This window comes from Ambystoma mexicanum, chromosome 6q (genome assembly GCF_040938575.1).
Source record: "Ambystoma mexicanum isolate Mex_15411 chromosome 6q, UKY_AmexF1_1, whole genome shotgun sequence".
NCBI lineage: Eukaryota > Metazoa > Chordata > Amphibia > Caudata > Ambystomatidae > Ambystoma > Ambystoma mexicanum.
The window spans coordinates 1527096164-1527121374 of NC_090937.1; the positions used below are offsets into that span (position 1 = coordinate 1527096164).

The 25211-nt window shown below is 43.6% G+C and overlaps 1 protein-coding gene across 2 annotated transcripts in view; it reads left to right on the forward strand.

Moving 5' to 3' along the window:
* RNF24 (ring finger protein 24) overlaps positions 1 to 25211 on the forward strand; it is a 254389-nt gene that overhangs the window by 190454 nt on the left and 38724 nt on the right. For both annotated transcript variants that reach the window (XM_069632219.1, XM_069632220.1), the window contains exons 3-4: positions 15446 to 15488; positions 17582 to 17623. In XM_069632219.1, coding sequence (XP_069488320.1) covers positions 15446 to 15488; positions 17582 to 17623 — 85 coding nt within the window. The remainder of the gene's footprint in view (positions 1 to 15445; positions 15489 to 17581; positions 17624 to 25211) is intronic.

Consider the following 25211-nt stretch of genomic DNA (forward strand, 5'->3'; position numbering starts at 1 on the left):
ATTTTAAACAAATGTGTACCCGTGCAAATATGTATTTGGGTCAAATATAGATTTGTGTGCAATTAGACAGGGGAGTATCCTTTCTGCAGACCATAAAACAGCATCACCATGACACACATTTCCTTCCCCCAATCAAAGCAGTGCGGAAAGCTTGACCAATGGGCGGTTGAGAGGGGCTGGCTAGTGATGCTGCACACACACCCACTTTCAAAAGACATAAAAAGAGCCACTGGAAGCTAGAGAGGACATTTAATTCCATTTGCTGCGGAGCATGCTGACCGACGACTTCACATCCAGAGATCCTACACTTAGACTTCCATGCTAAACAGAGACTACAGAACTGTGAACCAAGAAGGCCCACTGCAAGCATAGGTATTTGTCAGCAGGCCCAAAATCATTTGCAGACTATTCACAGCTGTTGATTCTGTCCTGAACCCTGTGCCAGAAAGATCCAGAAGCAGTGCTGTACCCAGAGAAAGCAGAGCAGTATCCAGAACCAGAGATCCAGAGTGACCCAGACCGCTGTGAGCAGAACCAGAGAGCTGACCCAGGCCACTGTGAAGTGCCGAGACCAGAACCGGAGTCCAGTCCAAAACCTGACCAGATCCGTAGCGAGGCCTATTTCAAAAATATATTGTGAGTACCTAGCAGAACTGTGCAGAACCAATCTCTTAGTTAAAATAATCTAATCCAAACTATTTTAATCTAACCAGAACTGCCTCCTAACTGTCACCTGTCATTTATAAAGCTGCACCACTGTCATTTGTCAATTCTGCAGCTGCAAAGCTGTAACCTGTCGCTTTGAACTTTTAAAAATTTCAAATCCAAAAAACAACCTTCACAAAATCGTTCATAACTCCGTAACCGTTTATGCTAGAAACTTGGTTTAAGTTTAGAATCTTAGCTTTTCAACGGACCTAGAACCGACTTCCTACTCCTTATACTTTCTCCGCAATCACGATTCACGCATTCACGAATTTTGCCGCGATTTGGCCTGATTTCTTTACTTGTAAAAAGATAGCTGGTTTTGCCTGAACTGCTAAATTTCGTTTGCCTCTTAAGAACCATCCCTGAATCATTGCTAGAGTGAGCCTGGACTCATATTAACTAGATACCACTGACCCTGAACCTCCTGAAGGGAATTAAAAGCATTTTCAGCATATTTCTCACTGCATTGTCACCATAATCAAAGCATTTTGCCTGTGTTTCAAAACTCCTATTGTTGTATAAGCTGCTGAGGGGGAATTGAACTGAATTCTATTTGATTGTATTTCTAAGAACTGTGTGCTCTCCTCTTCATTTACTTACATTGCATAAGGGGGGAGTGGATTGCCAGAGAAAAGTGATTACATTGTTTTGTTGAAATCATATTGAGTATTTTCTGTATTGCATTTTCATTCAACATTGCATCCATCTGAAACTAGATAAAGCATTCTCTACCACCTTATTCTTCTGTTCCTATTCCCAAGCGTGCTACCTCATCCTTTATACTACTCCTGGGTAATCAAATCAGTTTATTAGTAGAACATTACCCATTGTTGTTAACTGTTCATGTTCTGAAGTGTGATATTAATTATTAATTTATTATAAAGTGTGATATATATATTGTTTACATTCTCAAATAAACCGTTTAAACTTGCAAAACAGAACTACTTATTGGCTCAGTGGGGTTCCAAGAGAGGGGTGTTATATAGGGGTAGTCATCCAGAACTCATGAACTGGACATAAAGATATATCAATATGGGTTTCCATTCAGTATCCCAGACTAGGCATTGACCTAGCTGTAGTGCTGGATTGAATCCTCTTACAGTACCTTTCTCTACACATTTCTTTTGACACTTGCAATGTGCCTACTTATGCAGTCTGTGTGCGATCGTTTTCCCTGTAGTTGTGCTGTGGCTTCATTTTGTGTAGGGTCTAAGTCCCCACCTAATCACACGTGTCTAATTTACAAAGTAGTAGTGGCCCTGTTCCACCTGTTTCCCAATCTGATTGGCTGATCCGCAAGCTGTACGAGCCAGAGTAGCTTGTGGAACATAAACCGGGTCACTCAACTCATGCTGGCTCCCTCTCCTACTGTGCATCTTTCACACACTGTGCATCTTTGTGACTCTGGGTTCAGTTTCCCTCCATTAAATGTTGGTGCAAAGATTTCAATAGTTAGTTAGGATCGTCAGTGGTCTAGGAGTACCCGAGAGACAGCCGGCGAGTAACCATCTATGTTTGTCTTAAGTAATTAAATCTGTAGAATGTATTATTTTGTTCTTATTAGGGGTTTTCACTGGAAACCTATCAATTAATTGGTTACATTGCAGATGATTCCTTATGGTCTTGTTTATTGACGACATATGCATATTTTTTCTCTATAAAGATTTTGCTATTAGGCGGGTTCTAGTAAAATCTGACTACCCACATGCATTCATACTATATGGCAGGAAGCAGAGCCCAGCCCACGTGTGAGCAAGCCAAAGCACTCCTGCGACACCTCAGATCCCATAATTTATAAGCCCAGATTTCCATGTAATAAGTTTGGGTCACTTAGTTTTGGCTCTTTAATTTTAGGGATAAATGCGTCTATCAATTTAATATCAAAAAGTATGACTTTGTTTCTGTGCCCAGTAAGGTTGTGTTTTATTTAATTTTTATTTAATGCCCTGCTATTCTTCCCTGTGCTATTCTAGACTAAATGTAGAGAAGATATTTTATTTATTTTAAAAGTTAACAAACATTTCTAATATTTTAATATATCTTTGAATACTTTACCACTGTTATTAATGATGGAACCACTCCCCTGGTCTCTCCATGTTTTTCACCTTTCCTTCTGAGCATCTCCCAAAAACACCAATTGATTAACAGAATACAAAAATATCTATTAATGGTCTATATGTCTATGCACTTTTTTGTACAAAAAAACCTGAAGTAGACCCTGTAGACCCATAAGTGCAAAATCTCTAATTTCTGTTAAAACTTTGAACAATTCCTAAAATGAGCCGTATAGAGTGGGTCGGAGTTTTTATTACCTTATTGTATTTGTGAGCAGTGTGAATGGGTCCACTGGAAAAAGTAGATTTGCTAGAAAAATTAGCCTTCTGTTAAACCGGGCTTAACATATTTTAGACATGTTTTTAAAAGACTTAATCCTATAGCAACCATGTTTTAACTTCTTTGATAATTGTCAGATGGATTTCCCTGAACATTTCCTATTCATACTACAGAATAATGCACTACTCTGCGAGTCTTCTATTACCTGATTTTTAAAATATTGAGGACTCTACAACATCCTTTTAAAGAAACAAATCCTGTTTTATTTAACAGTATTTTAGTGATGCTTTGTGAACAATTCTTTTCCTTTGCTAAAACATGTAGACACTGAAATGTTGCTGCCACTATTCTGTCAGCCAACACTCCTATACTCAAATTAAACCTGTTACTGTGGGACCTTTGACTGTCCATGGGCTCCAGATAGGATTTGGAAGTTGTACGAATTGTACTCTTGATTTTAGGAAGTTGGCATTACATTTTCCAGTGGGGAAATATTTAGGCAAGTAATATATATATTTTCTCTCTAAAAATATCTTTTTGTAATCCATACTACTTTTCAACTAGTCACTCCTTCACATTAAAGATGCACCATAACATTTTCTTGATCAGGCTGTAATATTAAACCCCTTCTTATGACGCTGCTCTGCTGTCGCAGGGGCAGCCTTCAATGTTTGTTTCCTTTTTTTGTTAGAAGCATTTGTCTATTTTAAGGGCTGGTATGCACTTAACTGTAGAGCTGGGCTGTCCTTTTAGTAGCATTTGCATGGTAAGCTTGAGATGCCTCAAAGCTCCACAATCGCTTTGGCGCAACTTAACTGGCATTGCTTTCCAGCCGCCACTGCACTACCCCTGACCCAGACACTGTGGTGTATGTGGAGCGCACTGTGGCATCTGCGGTGTGCCCGAGACGTGAAGCACCTAACTGGAAGAGTCTTAGGATCCTTTCCAACTATCTAGCTATAAGGAAGAAAACATTCTAAAAGACATTAGACATTTTGCGAAGGTACACAAACCTGGAATGTCAGGAGTTGCCATCGAACATGTCTAGCACCGCAAACCATCGCTGCCATTCTCAATTGAAATGCAAAATGGACGACTACCGGGGTCACTTCACCAACATAGATACTTGTGATCCTGCAGAGCACCTATGCCCACATAGATGTGGATACAGTGATGACTCAAAACTTAACCTCGCCAAGCTCAAAGCTCAGTACCACGAGGGGGGCTCAACTTAGAAAGAGCTGAAGTTATAAAGAAATTAAAACTCAGAAAATGTTGAAAATAGAAATAGTAAATATGCATTCACTAAATGCCATGTACGGATTAAGACTGGCAATAATAGGAAGCGGAAAATAACTTGCACTTAGCATTTTATAATTTTGGTGAATGTAGTCTGTTGACGCGACAATTGAATCTTTTTTTTCAGGACTCGGATCCAGGGCAGAAGTGGACATGATCCGCTCTAAGTGGTGCTTGGGCGCACTGGGAAGTTACCTACCAACTTTGGCGAAATAGATTCGTGGTCCAAAGTGTGTTACAGGCTTAGATTGCGCGTCATGCACGTTTGGTGGTAGACCCTTGAATGGGGAAAGTGAATGGCAACAGCCTGGCGCTGCAGCTGAATACATGGCCGCTCCAAAAACAAAACGGATTTCAATGGGACATTGTCATTGCTTTAAAGTGGGATGTCTTAAGCAAAGTTATTTTTGTTTGGTATGTGAGGGAAAAGAAATTGTCCAAAAAGAGTTCTGTGGCTTTGGATAATATGGATTGGTGCTTGGGCTGAAGTGGCGGAAATGCACCGAGCGGGAGTGATCAGAATGAGAGGTGCGATGGAGGAGCATGGAGCCCTTTCGCGTCTGTTCTTTTCAGTGGTTCCTGGTGGGGGATAGGTTAGATGGAATCTGTATGCATGTATTTAAATCGATGCAACAGGAGCACCAAGCAATTGAGCACGTACCCTTTGGGAGACCGTAACAAATGGGAGTCAATTATGAAGCAGCAAAGTTGTGGTGGCAAGCTCTAACTCATTGATGTTCTGGAAAGAACCAAAGCGATTTCAGATGGTTAGGGTGATGGCTGTAGGATAAGTGATGGCTTAGTGGATCTCAACAAATTCCTCGTTTCAATAGCTGCAGAAACATAGCCTTCTTGATTCTGCCATGGTCACAACCCCTGCGTGTGGAGCTGCAGACCTTTTCTCTTTCTCAATAACGCACGACGCGCCCACACCAGGCTTATTTGGTCATGTGCTGAAGTACAGTGGCCGCCACCTTCAAGTGGACCGGTGCACTTTGTCGGTTATGGGCAGGTTCCAGCAGGAAAGCGTACAGAGAAGCCAGCCCAGAGAGTTGTAGATGGGGCAGTTGCATGTAAATGAATGGTGGGTGGGCGATATGGGTCTGTTCCTGCCAAAGTGTTGATCACTGACCTTGTAGTGCAAAGGGATTGAAAATGCATGGCCACTCTTGGGCCTTATGTGCTTTATCACTGACACACCTCCTCTTGGTGTTCAGAGACGGTTCATGAAAACCCCCATCTGTCCTCGGAGATTCGAGGAGGCTATGTAGGATTGTAGCTACCTGTGGCATGGAGGGATCCGGCCAATCCATGTTGTGCGCCCTCCTTGAATAGGTTGACAAGTCTTCTATAAAGGTTAAGGCTCCCAGTGGTCACCAATATGTCTCTGTCCTAGCCATCAGACATGTTTTAAGAGCGAGATAAGTAAAACGAGACAGGACTGAAGGAAAAGTAACATGGGGCCACACCGATGGAAACTGGGAGGGAGATGAAGTACAGAACGATTGGACACTGAGAGTGAGATGTGCACAGAGGGTGACACAGAGCATGGAGAGGAAGGATATGGGGCTCAGAGGGCGAGACTGGTAATGATCAGAACTGTACCAGATCTGTTCCCAGAAATGGGGAGGGTAACGCACTGCGAGGGGGAATTGGGGAAGAGTGGGGGAAACCTATTTTGGGTTAACGAAAAAAGAAGTAAGGGCGGCGGCAATGATAAGTGTGACGGAAAGGGAGACCCGAGATGCTTTTTCTGGGACAGTGCCAGGACTATTAGTGGGACAGTATTGGCACTTATCAGCACTGATGCTTTGTTAATGATACATTACTAGAACAACTTCTTTACACAGCTGACAAGCATTTATGTAATGTTGTGTTTCAGTGGTCGGCCATCACTGAAGACACTTCTTGGAGCCAATTCAGGGCATAAAGGGCTGATTGGGCTTCATAAAATTGGCAACAGCCAGGTCTTATGGTCCTTCCTTGAGTTAGATGGACAGGAGTGATCTTGTTCGGAGCAGAAGGAGCTGCCACCAAAAACCCTCTGTCTCCACATCAGACTCTGCTGTATTTGGTCATAAGCCGCTTTGCAGCCTTTCAATGGGTGTAGGTATAGAGTTTTGACTTGCCAATAAGAAAATGGGAGCCCCTGAGGCTGTTGAGAATCTAGAATTGAGCATTTTTTGTAAAAGCAAGCTATTGAATTACATGGACCATTCTTGAAACCGTCCTATGTATATGTATTGGGGATCAACTGAGCACAGAACAATGTGGTTTGAGGATTACAACAAACATGTCAGCCCAAGAAGGTCCAGTTACGGATGTGGATCGGGGAGTCCTGGCCCACAGCTGCGGTCTTATCCTGGGTGGAAAAGCTGAGCGTATTACCATAGTCATTGCCCTACACCCCCTTGCAAGTCCCCCACTCCTCCAGTAATGCTGCATAGGACACAGACCGGATATTGACTGCCAGCGGCTGTTTTGAGATAGAGTTATAATGAAATTCCTATTGAAGCTGCTGAGGGTTATTAAGGGTGTTGAGGGAATGGATGGTGGCATCTTTTTCATAACTTTTTTTAATTTCACGTTTTTATCTGTGCTGGTGGAGAGATGGCGGAGATGCATTTCTTAGAATGAAGCCGTGTGCTGTGTCAAGATGTTGATTTTCCAAGAAAACCTAGAAGGTTGCTAAAAGGAATAGCACAAAATGTGTCTGTAATGCGCCTGCCCATATTGAACACCTTGTTAGTGCCGAACACGGTCCCAAAAACTGAAATGTAAAACCAATGTTATGCCATGTTAATTCATTGAATGACGTGCAACTGACACACCTCTTGTTAATCCTGATTGACTAGAGGCCTCTGTTGATAGATATGGTGCTGCTAGAGGCTGTTATATGCTGGTGACATCAGTGTGCTCTCAATACTGTATGCATGCGTGCATTAGAAACACATTTTAAAAAATAGCAGCAGAAGTGGAAGCAAAACGCAACTAATTGCGATCGAAGAAATTAGCGTGCAAGAGTCTTGATTGTATTCACAGAACCCCTAGAAGGCATTCTGTATTACAGATTTGGTTTCTCCTTCGAAATATGCTCTTGCTCAGATGAAACGAATCTTATGTTGTCATTTCGAAAAGAAGGATGCAGTGTCTCTCTTCCGCTTTGCATGTTGGCCGTCACTCAATGGAGCGTCAGTTTAGGCCATGTCGGATGATTTAATGGTGAAATAACTCAGGGGCTGAGTTGTTTTTAATGCATTTGAAAAGTGAATGCAGCATGGTTTTCCCTGGTGTGGGCACACAACGTATACTTACCTAAGGATTAACCTTTTCAGTGACGTCCGCCATCTATATACATATATAGCCTACATATATAGCCTTAAAAATTGGGTCTTTTTTGTCTTCGGAGCATACAAAGAGTGATTATTTGAAACCGACAATGTTCACTTGTTGGCTTCCAAGGCTGACCGCGTGGTAAACTTAAAATTCGGTTTCTGGTCCCATTTGACCCTGATGGTGAAGGCTGGATGTCTTACCAGCAGCTCCACAGACTTCCTCATAAGCCAACTCTTGCCATGCAAGACACCAGGCAGACCACCCGTCAGTGTTTTAGTGGAAAAGCTGAGGTCCTAGTATACAGTGTGGCTTCATAGGTACTAATGATTAGAATTAGAAGGTGCCACGTTATCGCTAGTCTTCAGTTTTGCTGAAGGGTTGAAGGTGAACGGGTGTGACCTACAGGAAGTGGTTGCGCTCCATGGGCACGTCATCGAGTTATACTACGGGATCCGAGCACCTGCGCAGCAAGGAGAGAGACACTGCAACTGCTACCCTGTTAATACAATGTGAGACTTTGATGAGGTTTTTCTTCCAGACTGTGCTGCTTGTTTTGCAGATGTGGCTCCTTGGTCTCCAAGAGGTTGAGGTTACTATTGCCAGAGGTAAATCTCTAAAATGTTCTCCCCACCTGACCTACGTTTTTATTGTTGCCGTACCCTGCTCCTGTCGTTGTCAACTGATTCTTTTTTAGTAGTTGTATAACAGCTAGTAGAGATGCCATAAGCACTCTGTGTTTTTGAACATACGTGCCTGTCTCAAGCGTTGTCCTGGTCAGGGACTGGTCAATGTGTCTGGAAGGAAGCTGATTATCTGCAACTTTTTTCTTAAACTCAAAGATTCCAAACTGTCATAGTTTTCCGAATTGGACTTATTTCCTCTAATCTTCAGGTGGCTCGTCTCCTGGAACTGTTGGTGCAGATGGAACGGATTGTGCGGATATACGCTATATACATGTATCCCCGTATATATCTGTATCCCCATATATACCTGTACCGACCCTTGTCACTATTTATCTGTATGTTGCTATGTATGTCACCTCCGTCCTGTCCACGTGCCTTCTCTCGGGCGCCTCTACAGATAACCACCATATCACACTGCAACGCTTACTCTCTACTATACACCAACAGTCAACTAGAACACAGCTATAGCCCTGACAATTCGGACTAGCCGTTCACATACGAATACGACCCCATGAGCACCTCATCACCCTAATAAAACGCAGCTAGCTGAGCACATTTCAGCGTAGCTGTTCACATAGGCGTTCCTCAGGCCTAACGCAGCCAGAACCTAGTCTGAGTGTCCACGCACCGGACTGCACAAATCCAACTGATATCTTCAGCACCACACTTATCGCTAGAAAGCAGCTTCTTCAAACAACTACACCAGCTGCACACATATCTGGTGCACCCACGTACCATACGGCACTCTCTCTCCCTACTGACTTGAACTACGGTTCCTGAGGGCGTTCAACCTACCAGCGATTTGAGGTCATACCAATGATATATAAGGCGCTATATAAATGCCAAATAACATAACATCAAGTTCCTGGATGTTGTACAGGAGACGAACCACCTGAAGATGATCCACGTGGATCGAAACATGTCCTGGCTGACATTTCTGGATCCACACTGTTGAAAGTCATTGTGCATATATAGTATACATATTTAGCGTATAGATGGCTCCGGGCTAAGTGCGCTATACAAATGTCAAAATAAATAAATAGTAAATAAAAACTGTTCATTTTGGAAAACTATTCAAATTTGGAATCTTCGAGTTTATTAAGGTTTCATACCTATGCGAAAAAGTCTCATTGTTCAGCAGATAATCGGCTGCCTTCCATATACATTATTTATTGTACAGAATACACTTTATTGTACAGAATAGAACAATGAAAGATAGAGGAGGACATACCAGGCCTTGTGAGCATTCAGAATGTGCAAGTGCAGAGAGAGAGAAGGGACGAGGGAGTGGGTGTTGGCGGTACGTGCTAAGTGTCCCAAGAGGGCAGTGCTGGGGAGTGAGCAGCTGTAAGTGCCTAGATGAGAGTGGTCCGCTGTCAATAAATAAGTGCAGGTCTGTGGTGGCAAGGCCAGTGGGTGCCAAGGCAAGTGCTGGGAGTGGACGGAGGCTGAATGTGATTGGGTGTGAAAGGCCAGGGCCCAAGAGGACACATAAGGGCCATGGTCATAAATCTCAGCAACTGTGGGGTTTAGCAGGGAAGTGAGGAAGGGAAGGAGGAGGGGAAACAGAAAGTCTGATGGAGCTTCCGGAATTTGAGGACCTCCGGCTCAAGACTAAGAGGAAGGGGGAGGTTCTTCCACAGGAGGAAGTCTGCTGAGGAAAGAGATCGGCCTCCACTTAACACACACAAAGCTGGTGCTGGAGAGCGTAAAGATCTAGAGGGAGAGTATTTAGTAAGAGCAAGTTGTAGATGGTGTGGTCTACGGCCCCAGATAGCCTTATGGGTGATGCAGAGGGATTTGAAAGTGATCCTTGCAACAACCGGGAGCCAGCGGAGGTCTTTTAGGGCTGGAGAGATGCGGTCCCTGGGCTTGAGGCCAAGGATTAGTCTTGCAGCCGTATTCCGGATTAGCTGGCCATAGAGAAGGGTAGGTTAGGTTAAGGAAAAGGCTATTGCAGTACTCTATCCTACAGAGAACCAGAGCTCTAGAGACATTGGGCCTCATTAGGAGTTTGCCGGTCCTGGAAAACAAGGGTGCTGGTAAGCTCACCAGCACCCTTAGTATCTGGATCAGCAAACTGAAGAGTCTGCCTCCCGTGGCCGCTGTGACCTGACTTGTAATGAACCGGTGGCACCAGGAAGTCAGGCACCGGTAAATCATTAAGAGTCCGGTGGCAACCTGACGGTAGCACCGGCAGGGTTACTGCCAGGCTCGTAATGAAGCCCATTCCGTTTCTGGGGGAAAGTGAGGAAAGGAAGAATTCTTTTGAAGAGGTGGGGTTGCAAATGGACCTTCTTGACAAGGTCCTGAATGTGAAGGAGGAACGAGGAGTTTCTGGCTTCAGATGAAGAAGGGGAGTGCCTATAGAAGATGGCCAGAGTGAGAAGGAAAAAAGAGGGAGGAGTCCCAATAGGAAGGCTCTCAGTCTTGCTGGCGTTGGGGCAGAGAATATTGGAGGTGCACCAGGACTTGATAGCAGGTATATAACCGCTAGTCTGATTCTTCAGGGGCAAACTTTTCCCATTAAGCAATAACTTGGACGAAGCTGCCTAGGTAGATATTGTACATTCTTGGCTTAAAATTCCTAATGGATACTTTTCTCCACCAGATTTCTCCACTTTTGAAACGTCCTTGAGATGCAAACTGGGTGAGACATGTTTCCTTTCTTCGCTAAATTGCATCACAAGGGTTTGCGCTGACTCACTTGGTCTTTGGTTCGTATATGGAGCTGCGTGAACCCTCTCTCAGCTCAACCCTTTTTTCCGCAGTAGCAGATGCTGGGTTTTTGAGGAACACCCACTTTCTTCCTCCCCACTCAAGTCAGATTAAAGTCTGTTAACCATATACGAAACAGATGGCAGTATCTGACTTGCATCAGCACTGTGTGATATTTGGGGCTGGACCACGGTAGGGCAGATTATGGCTCCTGTCATTGAATACACCCAAAAACTATTCAATGTTTAGTGCCCACTGTTTCTATGCCTCTTAGTAAGAGGTCTTCTGACAAGCTTGCTGACTGAGACCATCCTAAAGCCTTAGACCCCTGAGCACCTTTATAGACTCAGGGAGACTGAAAAAGAAAAGAAAAATCTTTCCCATGCCCAATCCTTGTCTCAGAACTGGCATTACCAGTTAATTGCTGCCAGGTCTCGTTCTCAAGAGGGATTTGTCCCTTCCCTAGTAGGGTTGAGTGACAGCGCAGCTTTCCTCATCCCTACTTCCTCTGCAGCAGTGGGAGGCTTTCCTAGCAGCCATGCTCAATGTGTTTAAACAGGCACCAGCTGCTCAGCTAGCAGTGTAGGCCAAGATGGCTCTTTCATTACGTGGCTTACGTGAAAGCGTTACGTATGGCTTTGGCTCCAGTCTCCAAATATACTCCTTTGCTCTGACTTTATCAGCGCCAGTGACTCCATCATTGCCTTTGTATGCCCCTATGCTACCATGTGGGTCTGATTCCAGAGCTGAGGTCGCCACCTTGTATTGGTGGAGACCAGCACACAACTATAAATGACATCCTGTTTGTCCATTTACCACAGTAGGATTTGGGGGGCATGGGTCTCCAGGAATAATTTGCCCCGGACGACCAGTTTGATCTGGCTCTAGTGCATTTGGCAGACCAGTGGCCTGAATCCTTCCTTCTGTTTTAGAGATTGGTATGGTTGCTGTATCATTTTTAAGAATTGAACATGGCTCTTTTCTCAGTGTGGAACTAGGCCTGTAGAGTCCTGGGGTCTGTCAGCACATGTACGTATGGCATATTATAACCTCAACCCGCCCATTTCATGTTTTTGCCTTTTGGTAAGGTTTTTATAGAACCTGTATTGTTGCTCTGGTAAAAGCCTGCCTCTTTACCTGCACTCTCCAATACTGTATAGAAAAATACTGTCCAGAGCCAGCCAACATTGCAACATTCCCTAGGGAGCCTGGTAGTACACTCTCCTACAGTGGGGGCTCGTTTTCAAATGCCCTTTAAAGACCTCAACCTTTTCTTTGGAGTAAAACGAATGACGACCTGGAAAAACTAAAATCCCACTGAGACATGGTCAAATCGTTAAGACCATAAGCCTCCTGTAATATCGGGCAACACAATTTGTGCTAGCTACTGTTAACGGATCATTAATTTTTTGCGACTAAGACATGGTATGCCGTGTGATGTGAAGCAATGACATGATTTATGCTGGGGGCTGAGGGACCTTAATGCCTGGCAAGAAGCCTCAACAGGAAACGTATCTTTGACAGCTACTGCCACAGGAGCAGGGGGCAGTGTTTGCACCCCCATCAGAGTATGTGGAGCCAGGTAGTGGCATCTACCTCTGTACCTGCAAGCAATCCTGCTGCTCAACCCCTCTGAATGGACTTTACCTCTCATTCTTCTACTGTGGGAGGCAGGATAGTTTTTTTTCTTTTCTGTAGGAAGAGGCGACAACAAACCGGTGGGCCTTGCAGATCATCTCCCAGGGCTATATGGTCTCCCTCTTGTTTCCTCCCCACCCTACCCTTTTGCCTATGCCTATGCCCTGTCAGGTGCTGCACATCGTGGAGAAGATCTCTCACCATTTGCCAATGGAGTTTGTTCATGGTCAAGTCGTGTTACGCTGGGCCATATTGGACCTGAGGCTACTACACCAGCTCCCCAGAAGGGCAGGTTCACTCTGGCTGAGAGCCTCCAATGTCTGCAGCTGATGGGTTGTCTTGTTTCTTTAGATCTGCAAGATGCAGGTTTTTGCATCCTGATCTTTGGTTCCCAGAGTGTTCAAAAGATAGTGGTGTTGTGGATGGCTCATCTTCTTGGGGTAAGGCTTCACGCCTTCCCATATCCCGATGACCGACACCGGATGGCGTGTTAAGAGTGGAAGACATGTTCCCATCTCCATTTGTTGAGATGAAAAAGTTGTTCTTTACTCCTCGCAATCCTCTGCAGTTCATAGGACTGATTGTGTACACAGAATCCGGTATGGCTTTACCTCCTCCCTAGAGATTGACCAGCATTCATAACACAGCAACATAGTTCTTCTCAAATTTGGAAGGCCGGCCTTTGGATTTCTGAATTTTCTTTGTTCCAGAAGCCCGAATAAGGGAGTTACCACTGACTGCAGTGATCTTCAAGAAGCCAGTAGTTCCAGTTTGTAGGAGAAATTAGCGATCTTCTCAGTCTAACAACCTAGTTGCCTATATTGTGGGCTTCTGGCCAATCTTTACGGGAGCTCTGTTTTGTCGGTCATGTTCATTGCTCATTCTGGTGATCGATGTGTCATTGTGGCATTGAGGGGACTATCTACCCTAGCTTTCTGTGAACACCTTGAGTGTTAGCCAACTGCTGTTTTGATAGCAAGCTGCATGCAGCACAAGGCCCTTCCTTACAGACATGATTTAGTGGTGGAAAGTGGCTGTATATAGTGAGACTGATAAGTGAATATTTTTGACCATTTGGATTTGTTGACCTACCCACCCAAACTTTACCTCCTCTTTTGGGTGGGTTGAAAACGACAGTACTCCAGTTGACCGAGAAATAATGAACCATGTTGTTGATGGTCTTTGAGATGTTCTGGGCTCTACACAAAGATTTGACCTCTTTAGCTTCATGCTTTAACATGCAGGGAGCTAAATAAAAAGAATGCTTAGCAAAAAAATATTTTTATTATAACATTTACAAAAAGGGGGCATTGCCATTTACAAATGACCTTTTTCTTTAGTTATTTTGCAAGGTCACTAAAAGGAAATATTTACTTATGAAATTGGCAGCAAACCACATCTGTCAGCCACTTGTTTGCCAGCAGAGTGTGCTGTCTGAGTCTTTGAGGAGCGAGTGGGGCATGGCGGAAGAGTGGAGTCCTCTTCCCCTGCGCTGTTCGACTTTGCGCTGATTGGGCTAGTGGTGTGTGAGCTACATCATGTGATGCTGTCCTGCTGAAGCAGGCACACAGTCTAGATCAATGGCCTAGCTTCCATTTTGTGCGAGGCAGGGTGCGATTGTTGGAGTAGGATGGGGTAGAAATAGGCTTATTCAGAGCCCTGAAACTGAATGTGTTGTATATATGGAAATGATGCCCACTGCAAATTAAAATGCTAGCCACATCTAGCTGATCTAGAGCTGCAGAATAATAGTATGCAATCACCCTGCTGCAGCTTATTGGACTGATTGATGAGTCTCCCGGTTCCCTGTGCGTAAAGTACATTTTGTTTCCGGCTGCGATTGTGCCAGAAGTAAATGAAGCCCGCGATGTCTGCAGTGCATTGCGTTTAGATTTCATTGCACCTCTTGCAAATATTGCACAGTCTCGGGAGGATAGCTCAGGGGCAACGTGCTCGTCTTGGAATCAAGATGACACGGAGCAACACGGTTTCTATCCCGGGTCCGCGCTTATAAACCTCTGGGTATTAAGCACGTTATAAATAATCTACATATCGTGTACTAATCCGCAATCCAGGTTTTATGCCGCATTCGTGGCTATCGTGCCATTTTGGTGAAAGAGTGATGTTGGTATGTTTGGGCACACAACTTGTTGTTTAAGCCCTGGTTACATCGTGCACGGGTGATCCCCGGTTGGGCCATTGCAGAGTGCTTTTATTCGGACTGAGTAAATGGAAACTATTGGTTTGACGCTAATGATTGTACTCGAAAATTGAATGTGCCGGGTTAATGAGTTTGTGCACTGCTCCCACGGCCACCTCTGTGCCACTCTACCAGCTTTCAAAACAAAGAGGTAAATCATGTAAAAATTGACGTCTATCACGACTTCATTGCGCCTCATAAAGCAAAGCAGTGGTTACAGGGCACGCCCCCACCATCCACCCATGGATGAACGAGAAGGTTAAAGTAACCCTGTGTTTGTTTTTGCCTAGAACTTAATGAGCTACAATCCTTTTATTTTATTTTCACAGCGAAGTGAAATCGCTTGCTATGAATTTAATATGTTATGCTTTCCTAGACTTGGGGTGCTTCAGTAACGGGTAGATACGCTAGTAGGGGGTGGAGGCGGAAGTTAACCATAGATTGTCTATCCTGTCTGAACCCCATAAAAATGTGAATCCCAAGGATCCCTCTTCTCCTGTTGATGTTTTCCTTTTCTCTTTAATTTCAGACTAAGACATCAAGCACACAAGGAACTATATGCGTACAAACAGGTGAGACTATATCCTTCGTTAAAGATTTGCCTAAAAAAGTACAATTTCAATTTAGTTCGGGACACTGCTTTTTCAGTATTCTATTTCCACATAAAGAATTTGTTGCAGGGTCACAAGTTAACTTCTGAAAGAGGATTCCCCAAATTCACACATTCTTCTGGAACCTTAATCAATTTTCCTTCACTCCAGTCAAGAGGCAAGCGGTTCACTGTAGGGTTTTCAAAGTCCCAGTAGCCTTTGCTAAAACCATATAACCACATATGCAAATATGTTCACATGTATGCCCTTCTTTACATAGTTCTAGGAAACTGCACGGCACTCATCTAGGGCAGGGTCCTAGAGTCGGGTGATGGTAACGATGCACAGGAAACAACACAGTGATGTTTATTGAAGGTGTAATTCCATGTATCACTAATTCTTTACATTGAAGTAATGGGGTTGGGAACATGCTACGTACGTTGGGTGCCATTTTACTATTAGAATTCTGTTCCTTCCCATCAGCCTGTCGGCGCTCAGCATGTCCTTCCAGCACATTACACTATGTGGTGTATACAGTTGTCTCATTGTACTGCTTGCTGCCTGTTTTAACAGGCCAATCACCCACGGACTGAATTGGAGCCTGCTTAAATGAAGCTACTCCATCATGTGGAGTGGCATTCCAAAACCAGAAAGAAACTTCGGGTAACAATCGAGAATAAGGTATTCATTTTGGCAATTAATAGGGTGCAGTATGTAGTTTTGCTGCCATAACAGTAGTAGATGCCCTGTTACTACCGGTCCCAGCAGGCATAAAAGTACAACTTTAAAAAAAAAAACTGACTGGGTTCTGTGTATACCCAAGACACAAATTCTGCGCAATGAAGCAACAAAGTGAGAGTGGCGATTGTCGCAGGTTAATTGTGCTAACGGGGGTGTATTCTAAATATTTTCTTACCACGTGATGTGTCTATATTGTTCCAGTAAGTGGGTCCCAGGATTATCTGAGAAGATTGACAGGAGAGTTGGTTTCGGGTTGCTCCATAATAAGGTTAGTTTCTAGAGATATTTAGGACCACTACACCCTGAATTGGTGTGGTGCATAGTACCTTAAATTCTTTCATTTGCTCCACTGGGTTGATCTTTGAGGTTGAGGACATATGCTCGTTTGTTTGTGATCCGGTTGAGGCACTTTCTGTAGTGCAAGTACTTGCCTTTTGGTAGGCTCATGAAACTATGTTCATTTAATATGAAAGGGTCCGACAACTAGTATGACCCACTTCATCATTGGATCATGAGGGAGAGCTGTAACCTCCATCCCATGTTAAGTAGACTCACTGTATTTACCTGACTGTCAAAGCAGAGCTCAAAGGCAACCCCCACATTTCCGTCTGTGCTCCCAACTGGATAGGGACATTACCCAACAGAATGGGCCAACACAGTGGAGCTAAATGCTACTTCTGAAGTCAGTCCCTAGATGTTAGTTTTCTGTTTCACCCTTTTAAACACTCGCTTCACCCTCATCCAGGGGTGTGTAATCTAGACATTTAGTTCCTCTTCATGGGGGAGAAGTATTATGCAGACCCAACATATTGACGAATGTATCATCCTAATATCACATGTGTATGTTATAAGTATAATACACTTTATATGTGAACTGTGATTTGAGTGTGGAATACCCCGTACTGTAACTATACGTGGAATATCTCATTGACTTGGCTAGAGAGCTCAATTACAGGTTGAATGGTGGGGGCAACATGGAAGGGCTCCATTGTTGGCCCAGAGGATTCTCCTACGGCACGTGCATTGTTACTCTGATTAAAGCCCCTTTGCTTCCAAGCATTTGGGATTTCTAGGGCAGTTACTGAAAGTTTAGAACAGTACTGTCCCCTGATATGAGCTTTTATAATCTGTACATGCCTAAAGTTACTACTATCCGTAAAGGAGTGAACTTGTTGATCATACGGACCCTAGAATGGACATAGTTACCCTGTGTAGGCTGCTATCCATTGATAATCTGAGATGTAGGTTCCTATGTGATATCCAATAATGTCAGAATCTCTGAAGGTGTGTGCAGATTAATGAAGTAAGTAACCTTTTACCTCTTTCTGTTCTAGGTTATCCTGAAAGAAAAGGTGAAAGAACTAAACCTCCATGAGGTAAGTGCTGCCAACCTCTTCTGACAAACCAAACTCTTTCCCATGTGTATTTCAGATCTTTTTTTGTCTTCATTTTGTTGGATTTGGTTACATTTGCCAATGTTTAGTACTTATGACCAACGAGGAAAATGGTGGTTGCAGTGTTTTTCTAATTCGAGAGTTGGCAAGAGTCCACTGTGCTTGTCAACATACGATGTGAATGGAAGATGTCTCTGCCCATTTGTTACTGATTCAGAGCAAGTAGAACATCGCCAGTGTGAATGGTGTCTATGTGGAATTGGAAGGATATGTTGCTGTATTTCATAGATGATCTTGGTTTAGCTGATACCGGTCAAAGGTGAATAAAAGGAGATCCACTGTTTTGAATTGTGACATTTTTAAATCTGTATTGCTTTGAGCTCCATAACATGTATTAGAAGCTGTACAGCATTGTAAAGGAGACAGTAGAAAATACCAACCCATAGCAGTCACATATTGAGATTTCTGTATTTGTGTGCGTTACTTCTTTTTCCCTCTTTTCACTATATATTTCATCAGTCCAGTTATTGCAGCTACATTTATTGTCATATTTTATAGTTCATTTCAAATTTACATTCTACTCATTAAATCAATTCCATGTGAAATAGAGGACATTTGTTTCACTCTTGGTGCTTAAAACACTATGCACGCTTGTTCCATATCTATATGCAATCTGGCATTAGAGTCAAAACACATGGCAAGATATTACTGACACTGTACCCAGGTATTCCTCTGGTGCACTTGCATAGCGTGAACCTGGTTGTATACTTATTGACCTTTTCACAATTGACCTCGGGAGAATTGACATCAGGAGAATTTACCTAATTTAGAAGGTCAATTAGGACATATATGTGGGGAGACACCCCCCGCAACTCCCTACTCAATCCAAAACCCCTCGGGACCACCCCCCAATCCCCTTATATTATTGATAATCCAAACCCAACCCAATACATATATAAAATAACTAAAATAATATAAAGGTCAGTTGTGCAGAAGGTCAATTAGGACCACTATAATTAGGTCAATTGTGCAAAAGGTCAATTGTAAAAGATCAATTTGGGTAATACCAGGAATCTAGCTATCGGGTAGTGCCACGTTATTCAAAAGAGTGGATAAGGTACAATTAGATGAGTAACTAGTAGGTTTCAGTGGGGAGCGATGGGGTTTCTCATAATGTTCTGGGCGGAGAGGTGTAGGCTGGGAGGAGGTAGTTCGCGTTCAGCAAAGTAAATTTTGAAGGGCCGTGTTTTTGGGTACTTTTTGAAGTACAGGAGAGAGTGGGCCAGTCTAACGTCTGATAGTACAATGTTCCAAAGCCTGACATTTACTAGACTCTGACAAGGTGCACGCTTCTGGTGTTGGTGGGCCTTCCAGAGAAATTGTGTCTTTCTCCTAGATAGGTTGGTGCTTTCGTTTATAGTTTTGTAGGTGATGCAGGCTATTCTAAAGAGGTGTTCCTGAGCCGAAGTAGTTCCTTCAGGGTGTGGATGACCTGGCATTCCTGTATCCATTTCACTGATGAGTCACACTGTTCCATGGTGCACTGCCTTTAGAAGGACATATTTATGTTTTACTTTAACTATAGAAGAAGGCGTACAGTAGAATCGTACAAAAATGTCGACCTGGGAATTGCGACGGCTGAAAATGGCGACTTTTTTTTTTTTAAAACACCCCCTTTACACCACATATATATGTGGGGAGGATGAGATATTATAGAAATATGGGGGGTTGGCGGGGGGTCTCCCCCCGAATATCTATGCAGTGTAAAGGGGATTTCATTTTTTTTTAAAAGTCGTCATTTTCGGCCGTCGCAATTACATGTGGTCGCAGTGATCACATATATCCCGTACAGTTCCATTAAAAATAAAATACATTTCACCATAATCAAAAATGTGTTGGATAATGATTCCATTAGTGCTTATGCCCCTGAACAATCTTACCTTAACATCGATTCCATCGTAATCGGCTATATGCGTGTCATCGTCTGCAATGATAGAAAAGAAACCATACACAACGGTAAACCAATACAGCACCAAACAAACAAGGGGGAGGGTTCGGTAAAACGCTAGGACATAGAGAAATAGACTCATAAGACAAGTGTTTTTGCGGGAGACAAGACCGCAAAAAACGTTAACTCAACAATTGGGATTCTGTGCATACAGGTCTGTGAATGTAGTGCATGTCCCAATGTTTATCGTTATCACCAGACCCTTCAAAAAAGTTTTTTTCATATTTTGCTAATCTCAACATTACTGAAGAGGCACCGCGGGGGGGATCCTGGCTCTGCCCCTCCCCTCCTGGCCCCCTGACCCCAGCCCTCCCCTTCTAAATGCGTAACAGGGAAGAAGGCCAGAAAACACTCCAGTCATCCATGATTGACAAATACATTGAGAGGTATCCGCTCAAGCAGCGATAATGACCAAGAGCCACAGGCGATGATCATAGATACCATAGATACCTGCATGATCATAGATACCTGCATGTGCAGCCTGGACTAAACACCACAAAGCCATGTTGCTGACGTCGTTCAAGACACCACGACATAGCAGCGTTCGACACGAAGCACACGTGCCAGACGCACTTTGGGACACAAACACACACTCTAATACATGAAGAACATGTACGTACAGTTCTATAGTTCGAGGACAGATACATATATACATAATGTCATTGCTTTTATTTTGTTTTTGCCATTAGCCAAACGCAGCAACGCAAGAACCGCAAGACGAGAGAGGTCCTGAGCAAAGCTTGCAGATGCTTAAACGCGAGTAACCCCATGGAGCTGCAGGAGAACCTATGGGACTTGACAGAGCCAAGTGTGACTAACCTATGGAGAATGTAGTATAGCATGGACACTGTAGAAACCGCATTTTAAGGTTTAGGAAAATTACAGCAGGCCTCTGAGCAAGAGACGAGCTGAGCTGATTCAGGCTAGACAGAGAGCAAGACGTGTGAGATAGGACCTGCAGCCAAGATCAAGAGATACGGATGGCATTCCAATCCCCAGACGACAAAGGGATCAGTTGCAGAAAAGACTAATAAATCCTCATAATTCAGAGCTGCAAGACTTACATTTGTGAACTCTGTACAAATGACGCGGCCGAAGCAGACAATAGACAGCGATCCGCAGTGGGAAAGGAGAGCCGGTCACAGGCTGCCAGACACAGACCGCAACATGTATGCAACAAGTGTTGCGCCTACCAAGAGAGCACTCTCGTAAGGCAAAGTTGATACTCATAAGTTACAATACAGACACAAAATCATTCTCATAACCTTGAAGAGGTACACAGTTAGCTGAGAATCAATGCGGATCCCAGGCCTGGGGAGGTCAGCTCTAGCCAATCAGTTTAGTACCCTAAGGGCAGGTAGCAACGGGCAACAACCAATGGTAAGTCCTCAACACTGCAACAATGTTATAGTTAGTGAACTGGGGATGGGACAGGCTAGCCACCTGACATGCGAGGGCCAGTAGAATAATGTCCTATATAGGTTATAACCTACTCAATACCCAATCACTTGGCCCGAAGGGCCCAGGTTGTGACGTGACGCCATTTGGGAGTTGCACCGGCCTGCGAGCCGAGGAAGAGCGAGATGTGCATGACTATTCTCTGTTTCTGTGCTGATCCCTGTTGGTTTTGTCTGTAATAAACCGCAGTTAGAACTTTCCGTTGACTGAATCCTCTGTGTATCCTGGGGCGGGTGTTAGGCCCTCCAAGTCCACAAACTTCCAGTGTTCTTATGAGATTTACTCCCAACATTTCTTTCACCCATTCCTCTACTCTTGGTTTCTTGTAGAATTTCCAAATACTTAGCACCTGTCCCTGGCCACTACGTGGGCTCCTCTACAGCCATTGATGTTATCCAGCACAGCTCATGAATGGCCCCTTAGTTAACTAGCACAATGTCATATTTATGTAGCATCTTCTTTTCCAAAATCAGACCAGCTTGATCAAGTCTCCTGCCAGAACATATCTGCCTTTGGTCAGCACTATAACATTTTGATCTATAGTACCTCCCCCAGGAGCACATGTGCAGCATATATCTGTACCCAAAAACTCGAGCAATGGAATCCTGGTGGTGGTCTCACAAACCCCATATAGCACGTTCTGCTGAATTACCTTCAGCGTTCCATCAACTTTACGGTGGAAGCCTCTACCCAGAATCCTCATCCATTGCTTATTTAACTCATCTATGCATAGCTCAGGTAACCAAGCTGTTCTAATGTTACCTTACTCAATGTTGTTACCCAGCCGTTTGGAGGAAGAGGTTTATTAAGTCCTGTGCTCAAAACCTGCTCTGATGTAACAGACTGCTTGCTCATCCTTGGATTCCTAGTCAAGGTGGCAGAGAAATCGCCCACCATTTCTAATAATACAGTCTTGCGCTGTGTATATGCACTACTCTTCCCTCCCCAGAGAGAATCAGACCAGCATGAGTAACCAGTATTCAATGCAGTGGGCGGCTAACATTATCCATCGTTTCCAAGTCAGGGAGCGGTTACCCAATAGATGTGACAGATTCACTGTGGTGAGGGGAGCGTTGCCACGCATAAACAAATTATCTCCCTTGAAGACACTCATTTTCCAATTTACATTTCAGTGACAATGGCATCTGTGACAATGGCATCTGTGACTTTTCAGAGTAGTGTGCATTTGTAATTTGTTGGCCACATATTATTATTATTATTATTGGGGTATTTATTGAACGTGGACCTAGCTTTAGGAGCAAAAGGGGTGCTTTATAGTCATAGGGGGAAGAACACTGCGGGAACCAGAGGGGAAAAAGCAGCGGGTAGATAATAGGGGAGGGTGGGCAATTGGCAGCATGGTGGGAAGACAGTGGGCAGCAGATCACTGAGCCTCAGGTAGGGTGGGCAGTGCAGAATGTAGGGACCTATGTGTAAGGGAGGAGCAATTCCTTGAAGAGGAAGTCTTGACTCTTTCCCGAATGGTAGAAGTGATAGGGCAAGTCTGATTTTGACTGGGATGAGGTTCCAGAGTCTTCGACGTAGACCGAGAAGGCCAGTCTTCTGGTTCTTTCCTTCCTGCACAGTCGTAATAAAAGTCTGCACGTTTTCTTACTTCGGGTGAATTGCAGGCCTCTGGAGATGCTGAGTTTCTCATTGAGGTATCTTGGGGACTACAGGATGACAGTCTTTTAGATGATGCAACAGGATTTGAAGATGATAAAGGCTTGCAGTGGGAGCCAGTGCTGTTCGATGAGGGTCGGGGTGATTTGGTTGAATTTGCAGAGTCCTTCAGCATGCAGGACACAATTCAGGGGTGCCAGGGTAGTCACTGGAAGACCTTACAAAAGGGCATTGCCACCATCCAGGTATGAGATGACCAAGGCAGCAGATCTGAAGTTGTTTTCTGTGATGAAGGGTTTGATTTTCCACAGTAGAGAAATTTGGTACTAGGCCGTTTGTGTCTTCCTTTCTATCTGCTGTTTGAACGCGAGTTGTTTGGCGATGTTGAACCCAAGGGACTTGACACAGGAGACCAGCTGGGGTGTGAATCCTTAAAGGTTTATAGCAAAGAGTCAGGTCTAGCTGCCAGGGTGGTTGGTGTTGTTGGTCAGCACTTACAAATTCAGTCTTCGAGGGGTTGAGCTTCAGGTAAGAACTGGACATCCAGGACTGGATCAATGCGAGGCATAGTTTCCCAATTTACACCTTGTAGGAAATGGCTCACTTGGCACAGGGTGTTAGTTCTCAATATTGGTTAGTCGACATTTACCCAATTCGACATTCCAGTTTAGGACATGCCAGGGTATCTGGGTCATTTCCCGCCACCGCAGAGGTTTTGCTTAAACAAATTATACTGTGAAGTTCTCACGTAACATTTTAAAAGGATACTAAACCTGGTGTGGTGTGGTGCACGCATTTTAATACTATTGACTTTACAAAAGATCAAAGGACTCATTTTCTCCCATCTCGTAAATGCCTAGCCAGATCAGTAATAGTGTTCCCGTTATTTTATACTAATGCTTTGTTTGAGTTATTAATGATGTGGATGGCTAAATGATTTACCCATTTAATTTAATTCCCCAGTTGTTAGAGATAGATTAAAAAAAAAGGTCAATAAAAGTGGCATGAAAATCCGAATCACCCATTTATTTTGTCGCCAGCTATACTCCAGAATGCTTCCATCACTGCTAAAAAGAGTGAGCGTCAGGATTTTGGATTGGAGAACATTACACCTGCATGATACACCCAAGTCACCAGTGATGCCATCTCTGATGAATCACTGTGGTTAGCGGTTCTATTCCCATTGAAAAGGAACATGAGGATCAGACAACCCTGCTGTGTTCCCTTTCCCAAGTTAAACAAATTGGAGATGATAGAGTTTTTGTTCAATTGTTTTTTTTGTCTGATAGCCCATTGTACAGTGTATTGAACACCCATGTAGATTTTTATCTAAAACCAATATTTTTAGTATTGGTTAAATAAGCCCAGCATTCTCTCCATCAAGGAAGACCGCCTCTGACAGTTTCTGTCTTCGTTTCATGGTATTTAAAATTGTTTTGACATTGTCTGACCCCAGCCCCATGATCCCTGATTGAAATTAATGAATGGATAAACGTTCCTACACACAAACCCGAACCTTGGCCCCAAGGTTTCACATCAACATACAGGAGCATGTTGGGCGTATAGCTCTCGCCTCTTGTGGCTTCCTATCTAGTTTTACCTATAAGCTGGGCTCCAGATAAGATTTTGTAAGGGGAGTATCTTACTCCCTGTTTTTGAAGTTTAGAGTACGATGATTTGTAGAGATTGAAACATGAATTCCCATTCCCAATGGGAGCAAGTTTAGTTTAGTTAAAAAGAAAATGTTGAACTCCAAAACAAACATATTGTTTAAGTCATACTTTATTGCACCTAGTGAGGCATCCAAATTAAAATATGCAGTTTTTACCTTCAATTCCCATTTTTAAAAATTGTATAGGCGCTCCTTCCTATGGCTCTGCTCTGCTGGTACCCCTAATGTGAAAATATCAGTGCAGCTCTACGGGTGAAAGGAAGAGCCCAGACGCCTATGCGACAGCTTTTTTTGGTTTTATATATTTTTACTACTCTTTTTGTTTTGCAGTGTTCGCCTGTTTTTAAGGAGTGAAAATGCCGTGTACCTTGCTTTATCTGTAGGGCTGAAGTCTATTTGAGGGTTTCCTCTGGGAATTCCCCCAATTCGTGTTGGTTGCTACAGGAGTAAACGAGCTCACGTAGTACTGGTGTCTGTACTTCAGAAACTTTGCGCCTAGAAACACTTGTGCACAGGCGCGTTATAAATGACTTATCATATCAGAACTATTTAACAAACTGAAAGGAAAAATCTTTCAGTATCCAGTTTTCAAGTCTGATCAATTTTCGGTAGTGTCAAACTTTGAGAAGCAATGTTCCAAATGATTTAGCTCCAGCTCGCTTTCACTCTGCAGAGGCATCTATAGAATCATTCTTGTAGCTTTATTCTGTATATATGTATTGATTTTATGGGTTTTCCTGAAATACATCTTATTGACTGACTGACTACCTCTAAAAAGCATGAATTTCGGTCTACTGCGGCAGTAACCA